At 38.1% G+C, this 18,149-nt stretch overlaps 1 protein-coding gene across 8 annotated transcripts in view; it reads right to left on the bottom strand.

Moving 5' to 3' along the window:
• Nucleotides 1–17,963, bottom strand: part of LOC127965221 (TBC1 domain family member 4) — a 31,328-nt gene extending 13,365 nt beyond the window's left edge. The window contains exons 1-11 of one of the 8 annotated variants that reach the window (XM_052565900.1): nucleotides 17,004–17,962; nucleotides 9,984–10,586; nucleotides 8,928–9,017; nucleotides 8,171–8,275; nucleotides 7,715–7,847; nucleotides 7,545–7,636; nucleotides 7,336–7,446; nucleotides 5,999–6,121; nucleotides 5,434–5,484; nucleotides 3,225–3,433; nucleotides 109–246 (exon numbers count right to left, since the gene is read on the bottom strand). In XM_052565900.1, coding sequence (XP_052421860.1) covers nucleotides 109–246; nucleotides 3,225–3,433; nucleotides 5,434–5,484; nucleotides 5,999–6,121; nucleotides 7,336–7,446; nucleotides 7,545–7,636; nucleotides 7,715–7,847; nucleotides 8,171–8,275; nucleotides 8,928–9,017; nucleotides 9,984–10,586; nucleotides 17,004–17,405 — 2,057 coding nt within the window. In that variant the 5' untranslated portion in view covers nucleotides 17,406–17,962. Of the gene's footprint in view, nucleotides 1–108; nucleotides 247–3,224; nucleotides 3,434–3,656; nucleotides 3,974–5,433; nucleotides 5,485–5,998; nucleotides 6,122–7,335; nucleotides 7,447–7,544; nucleotides 7,637–7,714; nucleotides 7,848–8,170; nucleotides 8,276–8,927; nucleotides 9,018–9,983; nucleotides 10,587–17,003 lie in introns of those variants that run through there. The other 7 variants (XM_052565902.1, XM_052565901.1, XM_052565903.1 and 4 more) reach the window with 7 other exon arrangements.
• Nucleotides 17,964–18,149: the final 186 nt, after the last annotated feature.

Genomic DNA, 18,149 nt, shown 5'->3' with positions numbered 1-18,149 from the left:
GGTTAAGAAACAGACAGGAGCAGAGAAGGCGGACGCCATCGCCTCGAACCTCAGGCACCCCCGGGGGAAACGGACACTGAACGGCCCGTAACCGAAGCCCTCGCTCACCTCTTAAGACTCCCGCTGTCCGACAGGAGGGAGCTCTGGTAAAAGGTTTTCAGGAAAGTGGGGGTGTGGAAGGAGGATGAGCGACTGAAGTAGGACTCGCTCTCAGAGACACTGCGCACTCTCGTGTAACCAACGGTGCTGAGGGAGCCGAAACATAAAAGGCCCACAACAAATACACATTACTTTCCATAGGTTTAAAAACTGTCAGGAAACCACAAACTAGAACACATGAGAGCTTCTAAACTGCATTGATCCCAGTCTATGTTCCCCTGTCTTGGTTTCGTGGACTCTTATTTAGAGGTGTTCGTGTTCCCCATTGTTTATATTTTCCCTTGTTCCTTTGCACATCTTGTTAGTTTCCTTGGTATTGATTAGCTCCTCAAGAGCATATGTTTTGCTTAGGAAATAGATTTTTTTTTATTTTTTTTTAAATACTGGAAAAGTTCAAATTCTGATAAAATATATCAGATATCAGAACTGTAAAATGCGCAATAAATCTGTACAACATTGGATATATCCTTTTTATTTTACATTTTTAAATATATATTTTAATATTGGCTATATCTTGTCTAATATTGGATATTTAACTATTCATGTTCATTACCACCTATTTTTACATTGGATTACTTTTGCTGCCATATAATGGTAGCTTAAAATCTATAATAAACACTAATGAATTTAATCAATAAATTCAACTATTATATATATATATATATATATATATATATATATATATATTAGGGGTGTAACGGTTCACAAAATTCACGGTTCGGTTCGATACGATACACTGATGTCACGGTTCGGTTCGGTTCGGTTCGATACGTTTTAGATACAGCAAAATGTAAAAACATCTCAACTTTTCAGAATGCCGCAAGCGCACCGCGGGTCATGTGACAAGAACTAACCAATCAGCTTCATCCTTTCCCGTAACAACGTTGAGAGCTCAGCCAAGATGAAGGATCAGCTGATCATAGTTGTATATGGATTGCAATTTTGAAATAAATTTAGTAGCAGAGCTACTGCAAGCGATTTTTAGAGCTGCAAATCCATTTATCCTTCGCTGAAATTTCCGCGTCTCATGGAGAGAGCACGTCATTGTTGCTTAGCAAAGACAGACGCCTCATGAGCGCTTCTGCCCAAGCGCTTTGGAAAGGAGGAGAAAGACGTGCTTAGCGTTTTCCATGCGTTTTTAGGCACGATATGTGAACGGCCCCTAAGGCGCTCGCTCACTCAGCACGCGCTGAAGGCTCGTTGCAAAATGTCGAATGCCTTTAACAGACCAGAAATATAAGATCCTAAAATAACCAACAGGTCTGGTGTTTGGGTTGGATTCCCTGTAAGCTATAGTTTCTAAATGCTGCAGGGATAGTTTGCTGCGTGCATGTTTCTCCTTTTTTTCGTCTTTTCCCAGATAGTACTGACGCATATATCCCAGATATTCCCGCTGGTGTTTTTTTTTTTTTTTTTTTTATTCCCGCTGGTGTACCCTGTCATGTTGCAGATGCGACATACCGTTGTTTTTTTATCCACCACTCTCTTGCCATCACCATTATAGCTTAAAGGGAATCCAAAGTGCACCCAAACACCAGACCTGTTGGTTATTGGAGGATCTTCTCATTTCTAGTCTGTTAAACGCATTGGCTATTTTGCAACGAGCCTTCAGCGCGTACTGAGTGAGCGAGCGCCTGCTGAGTAGCCTAACATAAACATATAAGATGGTGTTTTTTTCTTCTTCGGGAGTGTCAGGGGCGTTGCCTGTTACGTTGTTTGGGTTATTGGGCTACCTTTTTGAACGCATATCATTATATTTCTCTCTCTCTCTTTTTTTTTTTTTTTCAAATATAATTAATTACTCCAACGAACCGTTCGGTATACATAATGCGTACCGCGTACCGAACCGAAAGCGTCGTACCGAACGGTTCAATACGAATACGCGTATCGTTACACCCCTAATATATATATATATATAAATATATATATATATATATATATATATATATATATATATATATATATATATAAAACCGTATTTTTGGACTATAAGTCGCACCTGAGTATATGTCGCACCAGTCCAAAAATACGTAAAGATGAGGAAAAAAACGTATATAAGTTGCACGGGACTATAAGTCGCATTTATTTAGAACCAAGAACCAAGAGAAAACATTACCGTCTACATGAACCGAGAGAAATGAACCAAGAGAAAACACTACCATCTCCAGCCGCGAGAGGGCGCTCTATGTTTTCAGTGTAGACTACAGGAGAACTGAGCAACATAGAGCACCCTCTCGCGGCTGGAGATGGTAGTGTTTTCTCTTGGTTCATTTCTCTCGGTTCATGTCAAATTAATTTTGATAAATAAGTCGCATCTGACTATAAGTCGCAGGACCAGCCAAACTATGAAAAAAAATTGTGACGTATAGTCCGGAAAATACAGTAATACATTTTAGCAGAACCTCAAAACTAATATTCAATTTTATTTTATTTTACATTTTTAATTTTTATTTTTACATTTTAATATTTTCTTAAATATCAGCCATGTATCAGTTATTAACATTCATATACAAACAATTATCAGCTCATCAGTATCAACATTTGCATTTGGGCATTTCTAAAATCTGTATTTAAAGAGATTTAAAATAATAATAATAATAATAATTGTAATAAAAGTAATAGCGTGCACAAAACTCAAACTATATGACAAAAAAAAATCGTAATATAATAGACACAAAGTCCTCATTTTGGTGAATTTCTCAGAAAATGCTGATACTGGTTAAGTGCCATATAATTAATTAAACTTATTTTAAAACAATTGGTAGGCTCTATCATCCCATCAATATATTTTAAATGATTTGAATTTGTGCCAAGTCCAGCAATACACACAGCATGCCACATGCTCTCTCCATGTAAGCTTTCATGCTAAAATCATTCATTAATCAGTTTATATGTTTTGTATTGTACCATATTTATGATTTTGCAAAATCATGCTGTTTAAAAATTTAGCCTTTTTCAGCATGCAAGCACATCACAGCAATGTTTTTAATATCATATGACTGCTGAAAAACAGATTGAAAGATACATGACTATCACATGAGAGCAAACAGGAAGTGATGCATTACCTGTTCTGCAGCAGCTCAGGGGCCAAAGATTGCTGTCGGCGCAGCGGAGCTTTACAGGCCTGGGAGGAAACCTCAGTGAAGGAGATTTTCTTCTTGATGGGAGGGTGGCTGAAGGTGTGTGCCCGGCGACGGAACTGCGGGGCATCTGGGTCCTCCTCAATGTAACTGGGTGGAGTTCCAGGTGGGGAGTCACCAGGTGAGTCGCCCTGCTGGGTGAACAGAGAATGAACCAGATCAGTGATGAGATGGACCCAACACCCTGACGTACAATACAGACAAGGTCTAAAATCCACAAAGTCAGCTTATCCAAGAGTCAAACCTCAAATTCCAACCTCTCGCCAGACAGAAACAAGCAATCTACTGAGATATGCATGTACAACCTTCAAGTTTCAGACAAAGCAAAACAAGTGACAGCTGCCATTCTCGACTCACCCAGAACTTTCCCTCTCCCTGTCCAGCCTGAGTCTCGGTTCGCTTCCAAGCAGAAGTGGCTGTGTTGGTAGCGTGACTGCTCACACACTTTGTGATCTATTGTATGTTAATAGTCTGTGTCACAGAGCCACATCAGACACACACGAGTCGTTGGAGGTGGACCGCAGCACAATGGAGGTTTCTGGCTGCTGTTTACTGTGATGGCTATAGGAAGGGACTCTCTTCCTCACTCTGTTTCCTGTCCCTGTGCTATGATGGTTCCTGAACACTTGAGTCAGTACACAGCAGGGCCAGGAAACCAGCAACGGCTGCACAACGCTCTCTCTCCTTTCCCTTGCACAAATCACAAACCCTTGTCCACTTCCTACAGCTGCCTACAGCTAAATTTGGTCAAAACAAATGATCCAAACAGCATAATAGTTCTCTTGGCAGGATAACACAAAGGGAATGGGAATCTTTATACAGCATAAGTTTGATAAATTTGGGACCAGTTGGCTAAAAGTAATTGTACAAATGGATAAGAAAAGAAAAGTTAGTTCTGACGATAAATAAACTTTTTTTTTTTTGACTGATCACAGTTTATGGACACGACTTTGGTGGTTTGATATTTTTTGTTACACAATGCATTATTTTTCAACTGGAGTTTTAACACAATGACCAATTAATTTCCAAGATTTTCCCAAGGATTAAAAAAAATATATATATTAAATAGACATTAATATTGCTTGGGATTAGGTTTTATTTATTATTTATTTTATTTATTTAAGGTATTAAATATTTGAGACCTGAGCATAACTAACCACATAAATTTAATGATATACATATATAAACTTCCCTGACATACTAGGTTTTCAAATTAACTTATAAAATAAATATTAATGGTATTTTTGGAGATTTTTTTTTTTCATTAGTTTCTCCACTCACTTTCATTAGTTTAGGTTTTTATATTATTAATACTAGTATTTTACAAAAGTTGTTTAAAAGGACAGTTCACCCGAAAATGAAAATTGTCATCATTTACTCACCTTCATGCCATTCCAAAAGTCAGATTTTTATTAATTTCTTCTGTTAAAAACTAAGAAAATAAATATTTTGTAGAATGTTGGTAACCAACAGTTCTGCTAACCACTGACTTCCATTGTATGTAAAAAAAAAAAAAAAACCTGCCATTTCTCAGATATCTTATTTTAGGAGAAAGTCATTTGCACAATATGGGAGTGACTAAATTATAACAGAATTTTCATTTTTGGGTGGACTATCCCTTTTAAAATCAATTATTTTCATCGCTGTTTTAGTTTAGAGAGCCACGAGCAAGGAGTTGCTGGATTCTATCATGTTATTGAGAGCTGAAGTTTAAGCACGAGAGAAGGTGCTCACATTGGCAGCGCCTCTGAGGCCATGTGAGGACCCAGTGGGAAGGAAGAGCTGACTGATTTGTTTTCCACAGAGACGAGTCCAGCTTACCATCACACACACCTCACATTTCACACACCCCCGAGACAGCGAGGTAGACGAGCTAGAGGGTCAAAACAAGCCACCCCCAATAAGCAAGACCAAGCTGACAGGTCAGAGTCAATCATATTAGACAAGGTGATGCAGAAAAACATGTAGTGTATCATAACACTGCATTGGTATTATTTTCAGCATGCGGTGGTAATTGATACCACAGAGACATGATTCTGCAGGGCAGAACTGAGACGTGATTCTTGGCAGGGAGAGAACAAGAGCTGGGGTTAAAATGACAGATCCTGGTGTTCACGTGTTGTGTGATACTCACGCGGTCAAAACTTCCCATGCTGCCAAGACGCATTCGCATACGGCTGGCCCCCTAGAGCAGAAAGATTTAATAACAGTTACAATATAGCAACAACAGCAACCTGCTTAAACGTCAGGATTTACATTTACACACACTTTAAATAAATAAATAAATAAAAATTCCATCATTTAAACACCGTGTCATCCATAATTCACAAACCTGTATGATTTCTGTCTTAAATGGAACACAGAAGAAGACTGAAAAAAATAAATGCTGCTCTTTTCCATATAACAAACAGTGACCAACGAAAAAAAGGAATAAGTTTGAGTTCCATTGTAGAAATACATACAGGTTGGGAGCAACATGCAGAATTTAATTTTTAGGTAAACTTTTCCATTAATGGAACAATTCAAGCTTAGCTTTATCCATACACATAGATTTTGTTTTGTGAATAAATACAGCAGATGGTCGATTCATAATAATACTGTCCACAAACAAAGGTATTATTCAGTACAAGGGTGGGGTAAACTGGTCAATCCCCATTCATAGACTACTAAGACACAACACACACAACACACACACATACCCTTGAGAGGATGTTCTCCAGGGAGCTTGTCAGAGAACTCCGGGCTTTGTTCTTCAACACGTCCAGTTTATTACGGCCCACAATGGAGTTATCAGAGGTCACGGTGCTGCCAGAAGCATTCTGCTGTCACACAAAGGTATAAAGGGAGTGAGTAAGTGAGAATGAATGTGCCATACATCTGGAGTTTTCTGAGAAATCCGTGAAAATCTCATTCTGCACTTGGTGACATTTTCACTCAGTAGATTTTAAAATGATGGAAGAAAGACCACCAGGCATCAGGAACAAATCATTACTCGTCTAAAACAATACTTTGCACAGCAAACACAAGTGAGCTTAAAGCTCAGACTGAGTGCATTGGAAGCCTCGCTAAGTGTGTCTTTTTGTCCCAGTAAACCATTGTTTCCACTGTAGAAATTAAGGGATGGACAGCTCATTATTTCATTTTTTCCATAGCACCTTATAAAAAACTGTCTTTATATAAAGACAATTGTGTTGAAAATATTATTGTATATATTTTTATATTTATCATTTTCATACAAACATATATCATTAAATTGAAAACACAATTGCAACAAACAGCAATGCTGTGAAATATTATTTCAATAAAAATAACTTTCCTATTTTAATATGCAAAAATGTATTCCTGTGATGGCAAAACAGATTTTATTTTTATTTTTATGGTCCTATTCATATGGTCCTCAGAAATCATTCTAATATGCTGATTTGGTGCTCAAGAAACATTATTTTTTTATTACTATCAAAGCTGAATTATTAATTTGAATTAAATTTTTGGAAACGTATTTCTTTCAGGATTCCTTGATGAATAGAAAGATCAAAAGAACAGCATTTATATGAAATCTTTTTTATGTCTTTACTATCATGCTTGATCAATATACACACATACATACTTTATAACATGAATATATCATATGTATAATTATATATTATTTAATACAAATTAACTAACAGCGAAACTAACCAAGCTAAGTGGTATCAAAAGAAAAGGAAATTTATAACGCGCACTATATAATAATAAATACTTCACCATAAGACCAGGAATATAAAGTTAGAAAGTAAATAGGGTTCATTTCTATGTCATATCAACTTTATAGCAGTTAGACATTTTTCCAGAGGCGAAGTACTTTGAGAACACACCACACACTCAGAAGGGCAGCTGCATTCATTCAGGAGCTCTGTTCTAATCTTTAGCTGTATTCAGATGACACTTTCAATCGGTCTAATCCAATTAGAGAGAGGTCACAGTTTCATGACTCTGCAAGGCAGCGTGGGTGGGCGAAGCAAGTGGTGCATTTATGTTGTTTGTGTAGTTATGCTACCTGTGGGACCTCTCCAATATGAACATGAGACTTCTGCTTGGTCTCGCACAGCTGTCGGAGGTGAAGAATCACGAGCTCGTTTTCTTCATGATCAGACGCTGGCTTCATTTTCTAATGCATGAGAAAATACAAACTTAATACCCAATAGAGAATTGAAATTCAAAGATATTTAGTTACTTTGTCTGCAAAATTTCTCCTTGTGGGCCTACCTGCACCCGCTCGAATATATTGACCTGCTCGTTGTCGGTCAGTTGGGACAGGTACTTCTGAATGGCTAGTTTCGCCCTGGGAGGATACAAACCTGGGACATTGAGAGAGAATATTGTGCTAAGTGTGGGACAAGGACATTGAGTGAGCTGATGGAAGCTGGCGGCTGTACCTTCTATCCTCTCACAGAGCTTGTGCAAGTCATGCATTGGACAAGCTTCGCACAGTTTGATTTGGTTCTTGGAGCTCTGCAGAGCTGCTGCTGTGGTAAAGGCTTGTTTCAGGGTGAGCATTACTTCATCCACCTGTGAAAAGCATTTGCAGGGGAAAAAAAATGGTCAAATACACAAAACTAGTGAAAAACTTATACAGTAATAGACTTACACAGAACAGTATTATTTAGTAATAAAACATATTTAATTTGTGTTGTCTCAATGAAAATGGGTCAATCTTTCTGAACATTGTGTGCAAAAACATAGGTCTGATTCTATTCAGCTGCCAGAGAAATCGGCAAACTAAAGGCAATATCCACAAACTAGGCAAGGGAGAGTTATTGTTTGCATTGTCGCTTTGATAAATAATTGATCAGTGTGTGGACAACAGGTGCTGCAAGCGGGTCAGGACTCACCAGAGACTCACTAGCACACTGGAACACGTAACACACATACTGAGCTGGGCCAGACTCCACCACGTCCCGACAAATAAAGCCAAAGTGATCTGTCTGTTTGACACCCTGCAGGCACAAAAAACAGCATACGTGAAAGATAAATAACTACGTGGAGCTGCAAGTCACAATGCAACACAACAACACAGAGCAGCAAAATTATCACTTTATAAAACAAATCTGATTGGATGAAACATGTTGGAAACTGTGACTGTGAATCAGTTGAATTTTATATTTTTGCTGCTCCATTGCTTGCCAACTGTGAACAGCTTTAAGTTGTTTAACGTGATTATTATTAATGGTAATACACAGAATTTGTATTTACTCATCACTGGTGTTATACAACAATGGACCCAATAAGCATTTAAAGATGTGTTTGATAGTGATTTTAGCAAGTAAAAATACCTACAAACATCCCTTAATTATGGGAAAATAATTGCAATTCATGAATTGAGTGACTTATTGCACTTCAGTGCACATGCACAGTCAAAACTATTTTTACATAAATAGTTTTTATTGTTTTTATTGTTTGTTCTTTTTATGAGAATTCCAAAATCAAGGCAAATATTCTTAAGTAAAACCTGCTACAAATCCTCAGGTCAGTAGCTCGGTGCTTTTTTTTAATAGCACTGTGTGATAACATATGGTGACATTAAATATGAGAGGGAGAAAGAGATTATCTCTGAAACCAAACAAACCTAATCCTTACACACACACAGACCTGTGAACAGGACGAGATGTCCTTGAAATTCTTCTCCAGAACCACAGATTTAGTGTCAGGGCTGATGAGATTCACTTCAAACCGTCCAACCTGCACAAAAGAGCCATTTGAGAGCATACTTTGCTTATTGAGAAAACAAAAACTAAAAGAAAATATCGAGCTAAATGTCCGATAACTGATAACTCAGCGTGCAGTGTTTTTTTTTGAGAGCAGTATTTGCATCAAAACAATTCTTCTTATCATCAAGGTCGCAAAAGCTGCAGCTGATTTCTTAACCAAATGACCGTAGAGACACCTATCCTTGAAAAAAAAAACATTTAAAAGGAAAATGTGTGACTGCATGACCGTCACGCATGCTAATTAGACAAGATTTACAGCTTTGCCTCTCAAAGAGAAGACATTTGCATGTGTAGGCCTGTTTTAAAGGTTAAAGGGATAGTTCACCCCTAGATAGAGCACTAAAAACATTTTTGTGGTCCAAAGTTGTTTTGAACTCCATCAACCCTCTATGCACACACTAGTAATAGAATGGCCATTGGTTAGAACATTTTTTGTTAACTATTTCTATTTTGTTTGGCTTTTTAATTTTAAAACGGCTCTCCCCATGCCCTGAAATGTGATTCTTCGCATTCTTTTCTGTTAAACATAAAGGCAGAGTATTCTAGAACCTGTGTATGCGACCTGAAGCAGGACACAACATGCAGTAAAAATATAAACTAATTCTTAGCCTAAAGAAATTTAGAAAGGTGCATTTGTGAGCGATTAACTCGCAATGTAGAGGGTTTGTTGGTTGACATTTTAAAACCACACCACCTTCATTGACTATTTTTATGGCTGAGATACTTACTATAAAAAAGAGCCATTTAAAAACCCATCTAACTTCTTTGAAGTTTGCTTTGGATAAAAACTATCAAATGAATTGACTTTTATCGAAAGTGAAAAACATTTCTTATTAATATCTTTTGTGTTCCTACACGAGCAAACAATGAAAGAATTTCCATTTCCAAGGTTTATGAAATCACAGACTAAAAGTAAGTGTGTTTCTGCATGTAGTACCTGGAATAGCATTGTACGATTCTTGTCAGCATCAGACGGCTGCACGTTATTGGGCGCGCTAGCGTGTCTCCTACGTGTCGACCCCTTGCCCAACTCTCTGGTCCTTTTCTGTAGGCCGCCCGCCAGGCTATTACAGCGTGTGCGAATCTCCTGCTGCTCTCCAAAACCTGAGTCCTCCAAGATACAGTCAAAGGACCCCAGTAGGCTGCCCGTACTGGATGAGCTAGTCATGTGCAGAATCCCATTGCCCACCTCAGACAGTTCTTCCTCATTTAGATTGGGCTCAGGTTCATCAACTTTACAAAGAGAGGAACTTAGAGGGTTGTCACCCACAATGAAGTCCACGGGGGCCTCGGTAGAGCTCCGCTGGCCATTGAGGAGCCGCAGACGCTTACGTTCAATCTCGTGTTGGCGGAATTTGTCAATGCAGTCATCAATCAGAGTGGAAGGGGCTTTCTTGTGGTTGACTGTCACTTTTCCACAGTAAAGCACTTCGAATTTCTGGGAGTTGTAGAAAGACTCGTCACTCTCTTGCTTGGGCTTGCTTTCCTCCTTAAGAGCAGCCTTGGACACCTGTCTAATGCTGCTAATAACCTCAGGCACCTGGAGAACAGTTTAAGACATTAGATCAACAATTAAAATACTAAATCAACACACTGAAAGGCAAACAAGGACAAAACGTCCATAAAAAGGCTCAGTTGTTATGTTAAACTTTTGCAAGAAGACATGCAGGTTGCATAACTAACTAGGTTCAGCCCCTGAGGAACAATTTAGGAATTAGTAATATAAAAGCCAAGGCAGACTGGCAATAGAAGAAAAAAAAAACAGCTGAAGAACCTGAGCGTGCATTAAAGAAGCCAAATGGACATAAATCTATCAGAGGGACCTCCTCTCTGGTATCTGATACCACTGTCCTTCAGTAAGAATAAGTAAGAAAAGCAGATCTCAGATGTTTTTGTATGCCTGAACATCAGTAGGAATCTTTTGAAACTAGGTGCAAGGGCATAGGTTTGACTTAAACAGTGGTTGAGACTTTTTCAAATCAGTAACACCATACACACAAAATAATCAGAAATCCTATGAACTGTATATTAATGATTTTCTTTCCAGGATCTTACACGCATGTTTCAAACAGCTGAGAAACTCAAAGGAAAACAAAAAAAAACTTAATTTCACAAAAATGTGATAAAGACTTTTTATAAGATAAATCGCAGAAAATTATCTTCTGGAACTCAAATCAGTTCAAATTCAAATAAATATTTGTCTTCACAACAATATTGAGAAAATGCATACGAACGTTTTGCATTTTCAAACACACCTTCTAACTATTCTTAAATTGTTTTGTTTTTGTTTTTTTGGTGGGTGTAAGAGTTAAGAAGAATTTCATGTGCTGATGCACCATTTTTGGGAAACTTGAGGTTCTAATTAGCTTTTTTGATGTGGCTCCTCAATGAAATGGCAGTTGGGTTCAGAACTAAAGCAGCATTTTTATAATTCCCATGAAATAACCCATACACAGTCACGAGATAGACAGAGTCCTTTAAAACACTTAAGTGAACATTTCATGGAAAATAAAATACTTAATTTTACAAATTAAAACATGACATGAATTAAATTCAGTAGCTTTAATACATTTAGCCACAGTTGGGAACCATAGAACTGGCAGGGATTATTCAGTAGCCTCTTAACTTTGGTAGGCCATGTCCCTACTTTCCACATTCAACTCTATAATCATATTTTTGGATTAAAAACTGGTGTGAATGAATCTCAGATATAACTTTAAATACACCATGCCTTTACTTGGCTCAGAAATATTCTGCCATGTCTCTCCAGCTCAAGTGTATACAAGGTTATGGCAACATTAAATAAAACTGATTTATCAGCAAGACACATCTTGTTGAGCGAATAGAAAAAGCAGTCTGGTGACAGAATTGGGCCTGGTGCCAACAAGACTCAAGGTGAAAAGCAATGAAGCTCCACAATCTTTAAACAGACACCAGGCCCACTAAGGTTAGAACTGGAAGAGCATGCTTGGTGGGCCTGATCTACATGATTACAACAAGCCTGGTACAAGATTCACTTCTGAGACTCTGTAAACCGTAAATCCCTGTAGCTACACTAAAGAAGACAAACAGTAGAGCACATGATGTTTTAACAAGAATCTGTTTAAAGCAAAAAAACAGTTTCAGTCATGGTTCAAATGAAGGTGACATTTTCTTCAAAGTAAGATATACCAAGCTCATTAGCATGTTGCAAAGTGCACAAAGAGCGCAAAGCAGTAGTGTGAACAAGAATCCAGTCGATACAAACAAATCTTACAGGAACTAAAGCCTCTTAATGGCCACAGAGGGCTTGCCGCATAAAAATACAAGGCGCCAAACCAAGGTCACATGGATTTCTTGTTCAAGGCAGTAATAGAGAGTAAGCCAAACATAACTAACTGGTCTATCTTTACAAAGATAAAGACAGGTATGTTTGTCAAATGTGCTGAAACCGTGAAAACTTTCACATTAGAGGCAAACATCTGCACAGGACATTTGACACATTGCTTTCCCAATAACGTGCATGGAACTACACCTATAATATTAATCTTTTTATGGGTTCTCAGGCACAACAAAAACCTAACCCATTTAAGTACATAATTTGATATTCAAGACGTGGCTTACTGAGAATAAGTGTGCGATTATTTTTCGAAGCAATCATACATAGAATTTGCACCTAGCTGAAAATAAAGAGTGTGCAAAGACATAGGAGGGACCTGAATTATAAATGAAACCAGAGACTTGATGATGGGAAAGTCACCATCTAGAAAACCCTACAAACCACATTATACAGTAGTCCACTCAGAATGCCTTAGCCACCGTATAGCAACACCCTGGCAACCACTCAGAACAGGCCAGCATTGTAGAAGCATTGTAGAAGCAAGTTCTGCATGAGCAGGCAGCACTTTTCTTTACTTTGCAACTGGTTTTATGCACTTCTTACAAGACAACTTAGATCTTTGTGGTCCACTGCACAGCTTTCAGTAAATATGGCTTGGTTTAATGCAAACATTTAATTAAAACCCCAAGGCTAACTTGTGGAAAATCACAGTGCAGCTGGGAGAAAAAGGCTCCTCCTTGAGATCAGGGGAAAAGCAAACAATCATTCAAGCAACCATCTCCTGCAATTGGCTGCCTGTGTAAGCAGCACAAAGGGTGTGGCTGCATGTTTTCAACTGACAAATGACTTATTTCCCGGGAACACTTAGAGATTTCCAAAAAGTCTCTAACTACCTAGTTTAACCAGCTTGAATAATCTGCCAAAAGCAGATTTTTTTATCTGATAGAGGAATGGCAGTGCATTCTGCTGTTTTTAGGACACAAGCCCAGTGTGCAAGAAAAGAAGAGAGAAACCATTTGCACAAAACTTCAATGTCCTCTCCAAATCAACGACAGTGTTCATAAAACCCTAAATAGTCTGAATTATTTAATTACGAGATGAATTATACTAGAACCGCATTTAGTCTAATTAAAAATTTGTACTGAACCAAACATGCAAGGAAAAAAGAGAGTGTGAATAACAAAAACTGTAAAAACAAACACAGTTTATTACGTTTCATTAGTATTTTCCTCCAGTTCTCTCATTTGTGAATTTCCTGCATCCAATCCTTGTCATTGCATTTGATGACAAAATATCAGACTAAAGACACAGGTGTCCTAGCAGATTAAGCACAGGTGCATTCAATACATTAATTATGTTCATGTTTTACTAATGTAGGACTGTCAGAAAATATCCAAACACTTTGTTATTATTCTGAATAGCATGTATATTATTTTACAATTTAAAACAAACTGCTGTTATGAAGCATTCTAATGTTTACAGATAAATGCCACTTGGGTTTACATGATGTAACCTAATGCAATGGCATTCATACATTTTTCAAGTGCAGATAATTGTTCAAACATTTTTAGGCTACGGTGTATGGCTAAAGCTTTTTAAGACATGTATTTAAGACACAGAGGCTTGCAACCAGCTGAGGAAGATTAAGCCTCTTTGATGTATGCATCATACCTGTCTGGATGATTAATCATTTAAACTGATTATGTTATATGATCTCTTTAAACACAAAGAGCTGTAATAAGAAATTCCTGCTTTTCATAAAAAATATCTAAAATTCAAATCCACTGATTAGTGCATATGACCTATTTCACATGGTTATTACTATTTTTGCTTTTGTGATTTAAAGAATGTGCAAAATTTCATCAATGTGCTGCCGTGACCTTACTCCTCATGTTTAAAGGGTAAATAGGAATTTATAAGAATCCTGTTTAAAAACGAAGATATAAAATGCTAAATGTAATAGAGGCTTCTTAGAAACCTACCAATCAAGCCACATAAAAGAAGACTGAAAAGAGAGAAAAGAGCACAAAAAGATGGCTCATGGTTTAAGCAGGTTTGAAAGTTTTTTTAGTTTTTTTTTCATTAATATTTGAAGGCAGGCTGAGTTATGAAATACTTCAGTGGTTGGGATTCTGCACTTTCAGTCTTGCAGGGCCCAAGGTCAAGCTTCATTCAACCTCAACTTTAAGAGGTTCTTAAAGTTCCTGATGACATGGACCCCAAAATATGAAGCTCCCCATACAAAGGAACCCCTTCGTAAATTATAAAAGCAGCTACATATTTCACGTGAAAACACATGTATACTATGTGAAGAATTATTTTTTCCACCACACTGCTAAAAAAACTGCATTCAAAAGAAACAAAGAATAAAGTAATCTTCTGAGATTTGACCGGTCTTTAGAAAGCACAAATTAACCTTGACGGCTGCAAAAATATACTCTGCAAAATCTTTGTATTTCTCTTACATTTTTATGAACCCCACAACACCCCCTAATTTGAAATGGTACCAAACACAACTCAAGCTAGTCTAAGACACAAGGAAAGTCAAATCACCAGTCAAGCCCTGTACTGGATGTAGACTGGCATGCCAGGAGTCATTCTAATGATGCTTCCCAGGAAGGTATTCAGGGCAGCTGGATAAAATAGGACACTGTACTGTATTCTAAAAAACTCTGACTTGGAGGTCTCTGTGGGTTATATCCTCTACAACATTGATTTTGCTTAATACTTTGATGATCGCTCTAAACCGCAAAACAAACAGCCCCATCTAAAATGCATAAACAATGAACAAAATGCATCAGAGAGACCCCAGCCATTTTTTCTTGCCCACAGCATAAACAACACACTACCGCATAATCATAGATAATGCTTTCCTTTCATTTCTATCAGTAAAATGAGGCCAGGAATCTTCGTGCACATTGTATATCATTATGAAACAAAACACAACCTTACTTTGTTGCCCTTACACTGGGTGGGCTATTCCATGCTGAAGATGGAGTTATAAATAAGGGACCAGTGGGTTCCCTCGCAGCATTAAAAGTTGAACTATGTCTCACCGCAGGCATCTGGAAAGGATTGATCGGGCTGCATTAGGAGTAGGAGATATTTCTATGGCGAAATGCTGGCCTCTGAACACTGGTCAGTCTATAGTGCACGCTAGCACTTCAGAATGAGCCAGCAGCCATCTTAAGACGTGAGCTAAGACACATTCCTCATGGACCATCTAGCACGTGTTGCTATCCAGCCTGTTGTTCTTGCATAACACATGACGGTGATGTATGTTGCCTCTGGAGCTCAGCGTGCACTCACAGGACGCCCAAAACATTCCCTTCCTCACATTCACTTCAAAGAACTTTTACCTCTGAGATTGTACAACAAAAGTACAAATAGCATGTAGCAAGTGCAAAGAAAGGCATTACTTTTCAACTCAATTTCACAGAGCAACAAAAATATATGCTTGTAAATGTGTAATAACATGCATAGCAAATCATTGCATATACACACGTGTATGTTTAAATCCATGTTTCACTCAGACCAACAAAGTGCACTGAACAGGCGTCTCAAATATAGATCAGCAGCAGACTAACATAGGGTCACATTACAACTAATCTCTAATCAATACCATGAAACCAAGAACTCAGATGTTAGTGCAGTGCATCAAGGTTGTTCTTATTGCTTCAAGGCAGTATGACAGCTAGCAAGCAGAGGAGCGGGAGGGGGATTTCAATATTCTAAGTGTGTATTGTCTAGCTGAAGCCGATCTGATTAATCCTTCCTCTGCATGTGCCAGGAGAGATCTGACCCAACTTTACATGATGCTCTGTAAATCTAATTCCTCTGGTGCAATGGTGCCCTACATCCTGGCATTTCTCCAACTGACAAAGACTTGTCAATCATACAGCAGACTAAACGTCAGGGTACATTGACAGGCATTGTGGAAGTTCATTTTTATTAATGGTTATAAAATCATTATAAAATTGCTTTCCAAAAATGGGGGGGAATGGAGATTGAAGATTACTTTTTTCTAATATGTGTTATGTACACACACATTCATACATATATATACATAATAAACGGTACATATATATATATATATATATATATATATATATATATATATATATATATATATATATATATATATATATATATATATATATATATATCTCCAAGCCATGTATCATACTTCTATTTTTTTCCATGTACCACGTGACCCTCTAAAAATAATAACAAAACAATGATAGTAATTTGCTACTTTGTCATGGTGCAGGGTATAGATAGACCAGTGTTGCCAAGTCCACGGCTACCCTGAGATAGATAGATAGATAGATAGATAGATAGATAGATAGATAGATAGATAGATAGATAGATAGATAGATAGATAGATAGATAATTCGAAAAAGTGTGCACATTGTTAAAAAATAAAAATTCATCAAATGGGATCATAAAACAAAATACAAAATCTTTAAGAATATATAACAATTTAAGCTGCAAAAAAAATATGTAATTCATCAGTAGAACAGATAGGCCTACCGATAACCAAATCTCAGAAAATATTTATTTATAAACTATAACCACTGTGATCAATGCATTTAGCAGATAAAACACTTAAACAGTTGAATAAGTGACTGTACATACCTGGTTTGGATCACATGCCTTGAACACATGGCATGCCATCTCAGACTCGGGGTTATCGGGTTGACTTCTGATAAGGTAGGCAAAATAAGACAAGTCATTGCTATTGTGGATAAATCTGGAGATAAACTGCGCTTTATGCTCGAATATGAAGACGGAGGGGTTGCTGCTGTTAGCTGGCACACAGCGGATCAGAGGAGGCGAGAGATACAGCTGAACTTCTCTGGCCTGTGCGGGACCGGACTCGTTCTTCTCACTTTTCCTCCGGATCTCCGCCAGCAGCCAGGGCAGCATGGGCAGCGTGGTCCGCCTGTCCAGAGACGACCAGCCCATGTACCAGAGAGCAAACCTTTTGTCTGCCTTTTGATTACTGTCATTATTCCCTTTGCCATCCTGTCCCTCCATCTCTCCAAGAGCTCCGGGACAAAGACTTTAGTTGCTTTATTTAACAACTCAGTGCCTTTATACTGCTAAATGCTTAAATATATGCATGCACGGGTCAGTATTATGCGAAAGTAGCTTGAAACATCACTCACGCTTTAGTCAAAAGTGCGCGCGGATCGTGTGTCCTGGAGAGCGTAAGTACAAAAGTAATGGCTTTTAAGATGCGGCGATGATTTTAGCTTTTGTTCCAAGGACAGTTTACTGTTTCAAGAAAAAACACATTGATTCAAATGGTCTGAGGGCTCGAATAATCCATTTATGAAGTTAGGCGATTCGTTAGCGTGCATCAATACACAGCTGCTTGAAGGAGGCGCGTGTTATTCCTGCAGATTTCTCAGTCCCAGCGCCTCGGAGTGTGTGTGTGGACGCCGCAGCGGACAGACGCAGATCAGCTGGAGTCCTTTAAACTCGTTCTACATCACTTTTCAGTCGTTCTGGTGTCATTTAACGGCGTTGGAGAACAGAGTGCTGTTGTTCCAGGAGGAGTGGCCGCAGCAGCCATAGGAGAGGCGTTCACTTTAGTGTGTGTGTGTGTGTGTGTGTGGATCTCTGGCTCCCCTGTCTTCAGGAAACACACGGCACTGGCCTGACTGAAGAAAGCAAGTCGATTTTATCCAGACTTAGGCTTTATTAATAGTTAAACGGTTTTACAGCTTTCTCACATTACTCCAATGAATATAAAAAAAAAATGTTGATATCCTGATA

This window comes from Carassius gibelio, chromosome B9 (assembly GCF_023724105.1).
Source record: "Carassius gibelio isolate Cgi1373 ecotype wild population from Czech Republic chromosome B9, carGib1.2-hapl.c, whole genome shotgun sequence".
Classification (NCBI taxonomy): Eukaryota; Metazoa; Chordata; class Actinopteri; order Cypriniformes; family Cyprinidae; genus Carassius; species Carassius gibelio.
Note: the sequence above shows the minus strand (reverse complement) of the source record. Positions and strands in the feature narration are given on the sequence as shown.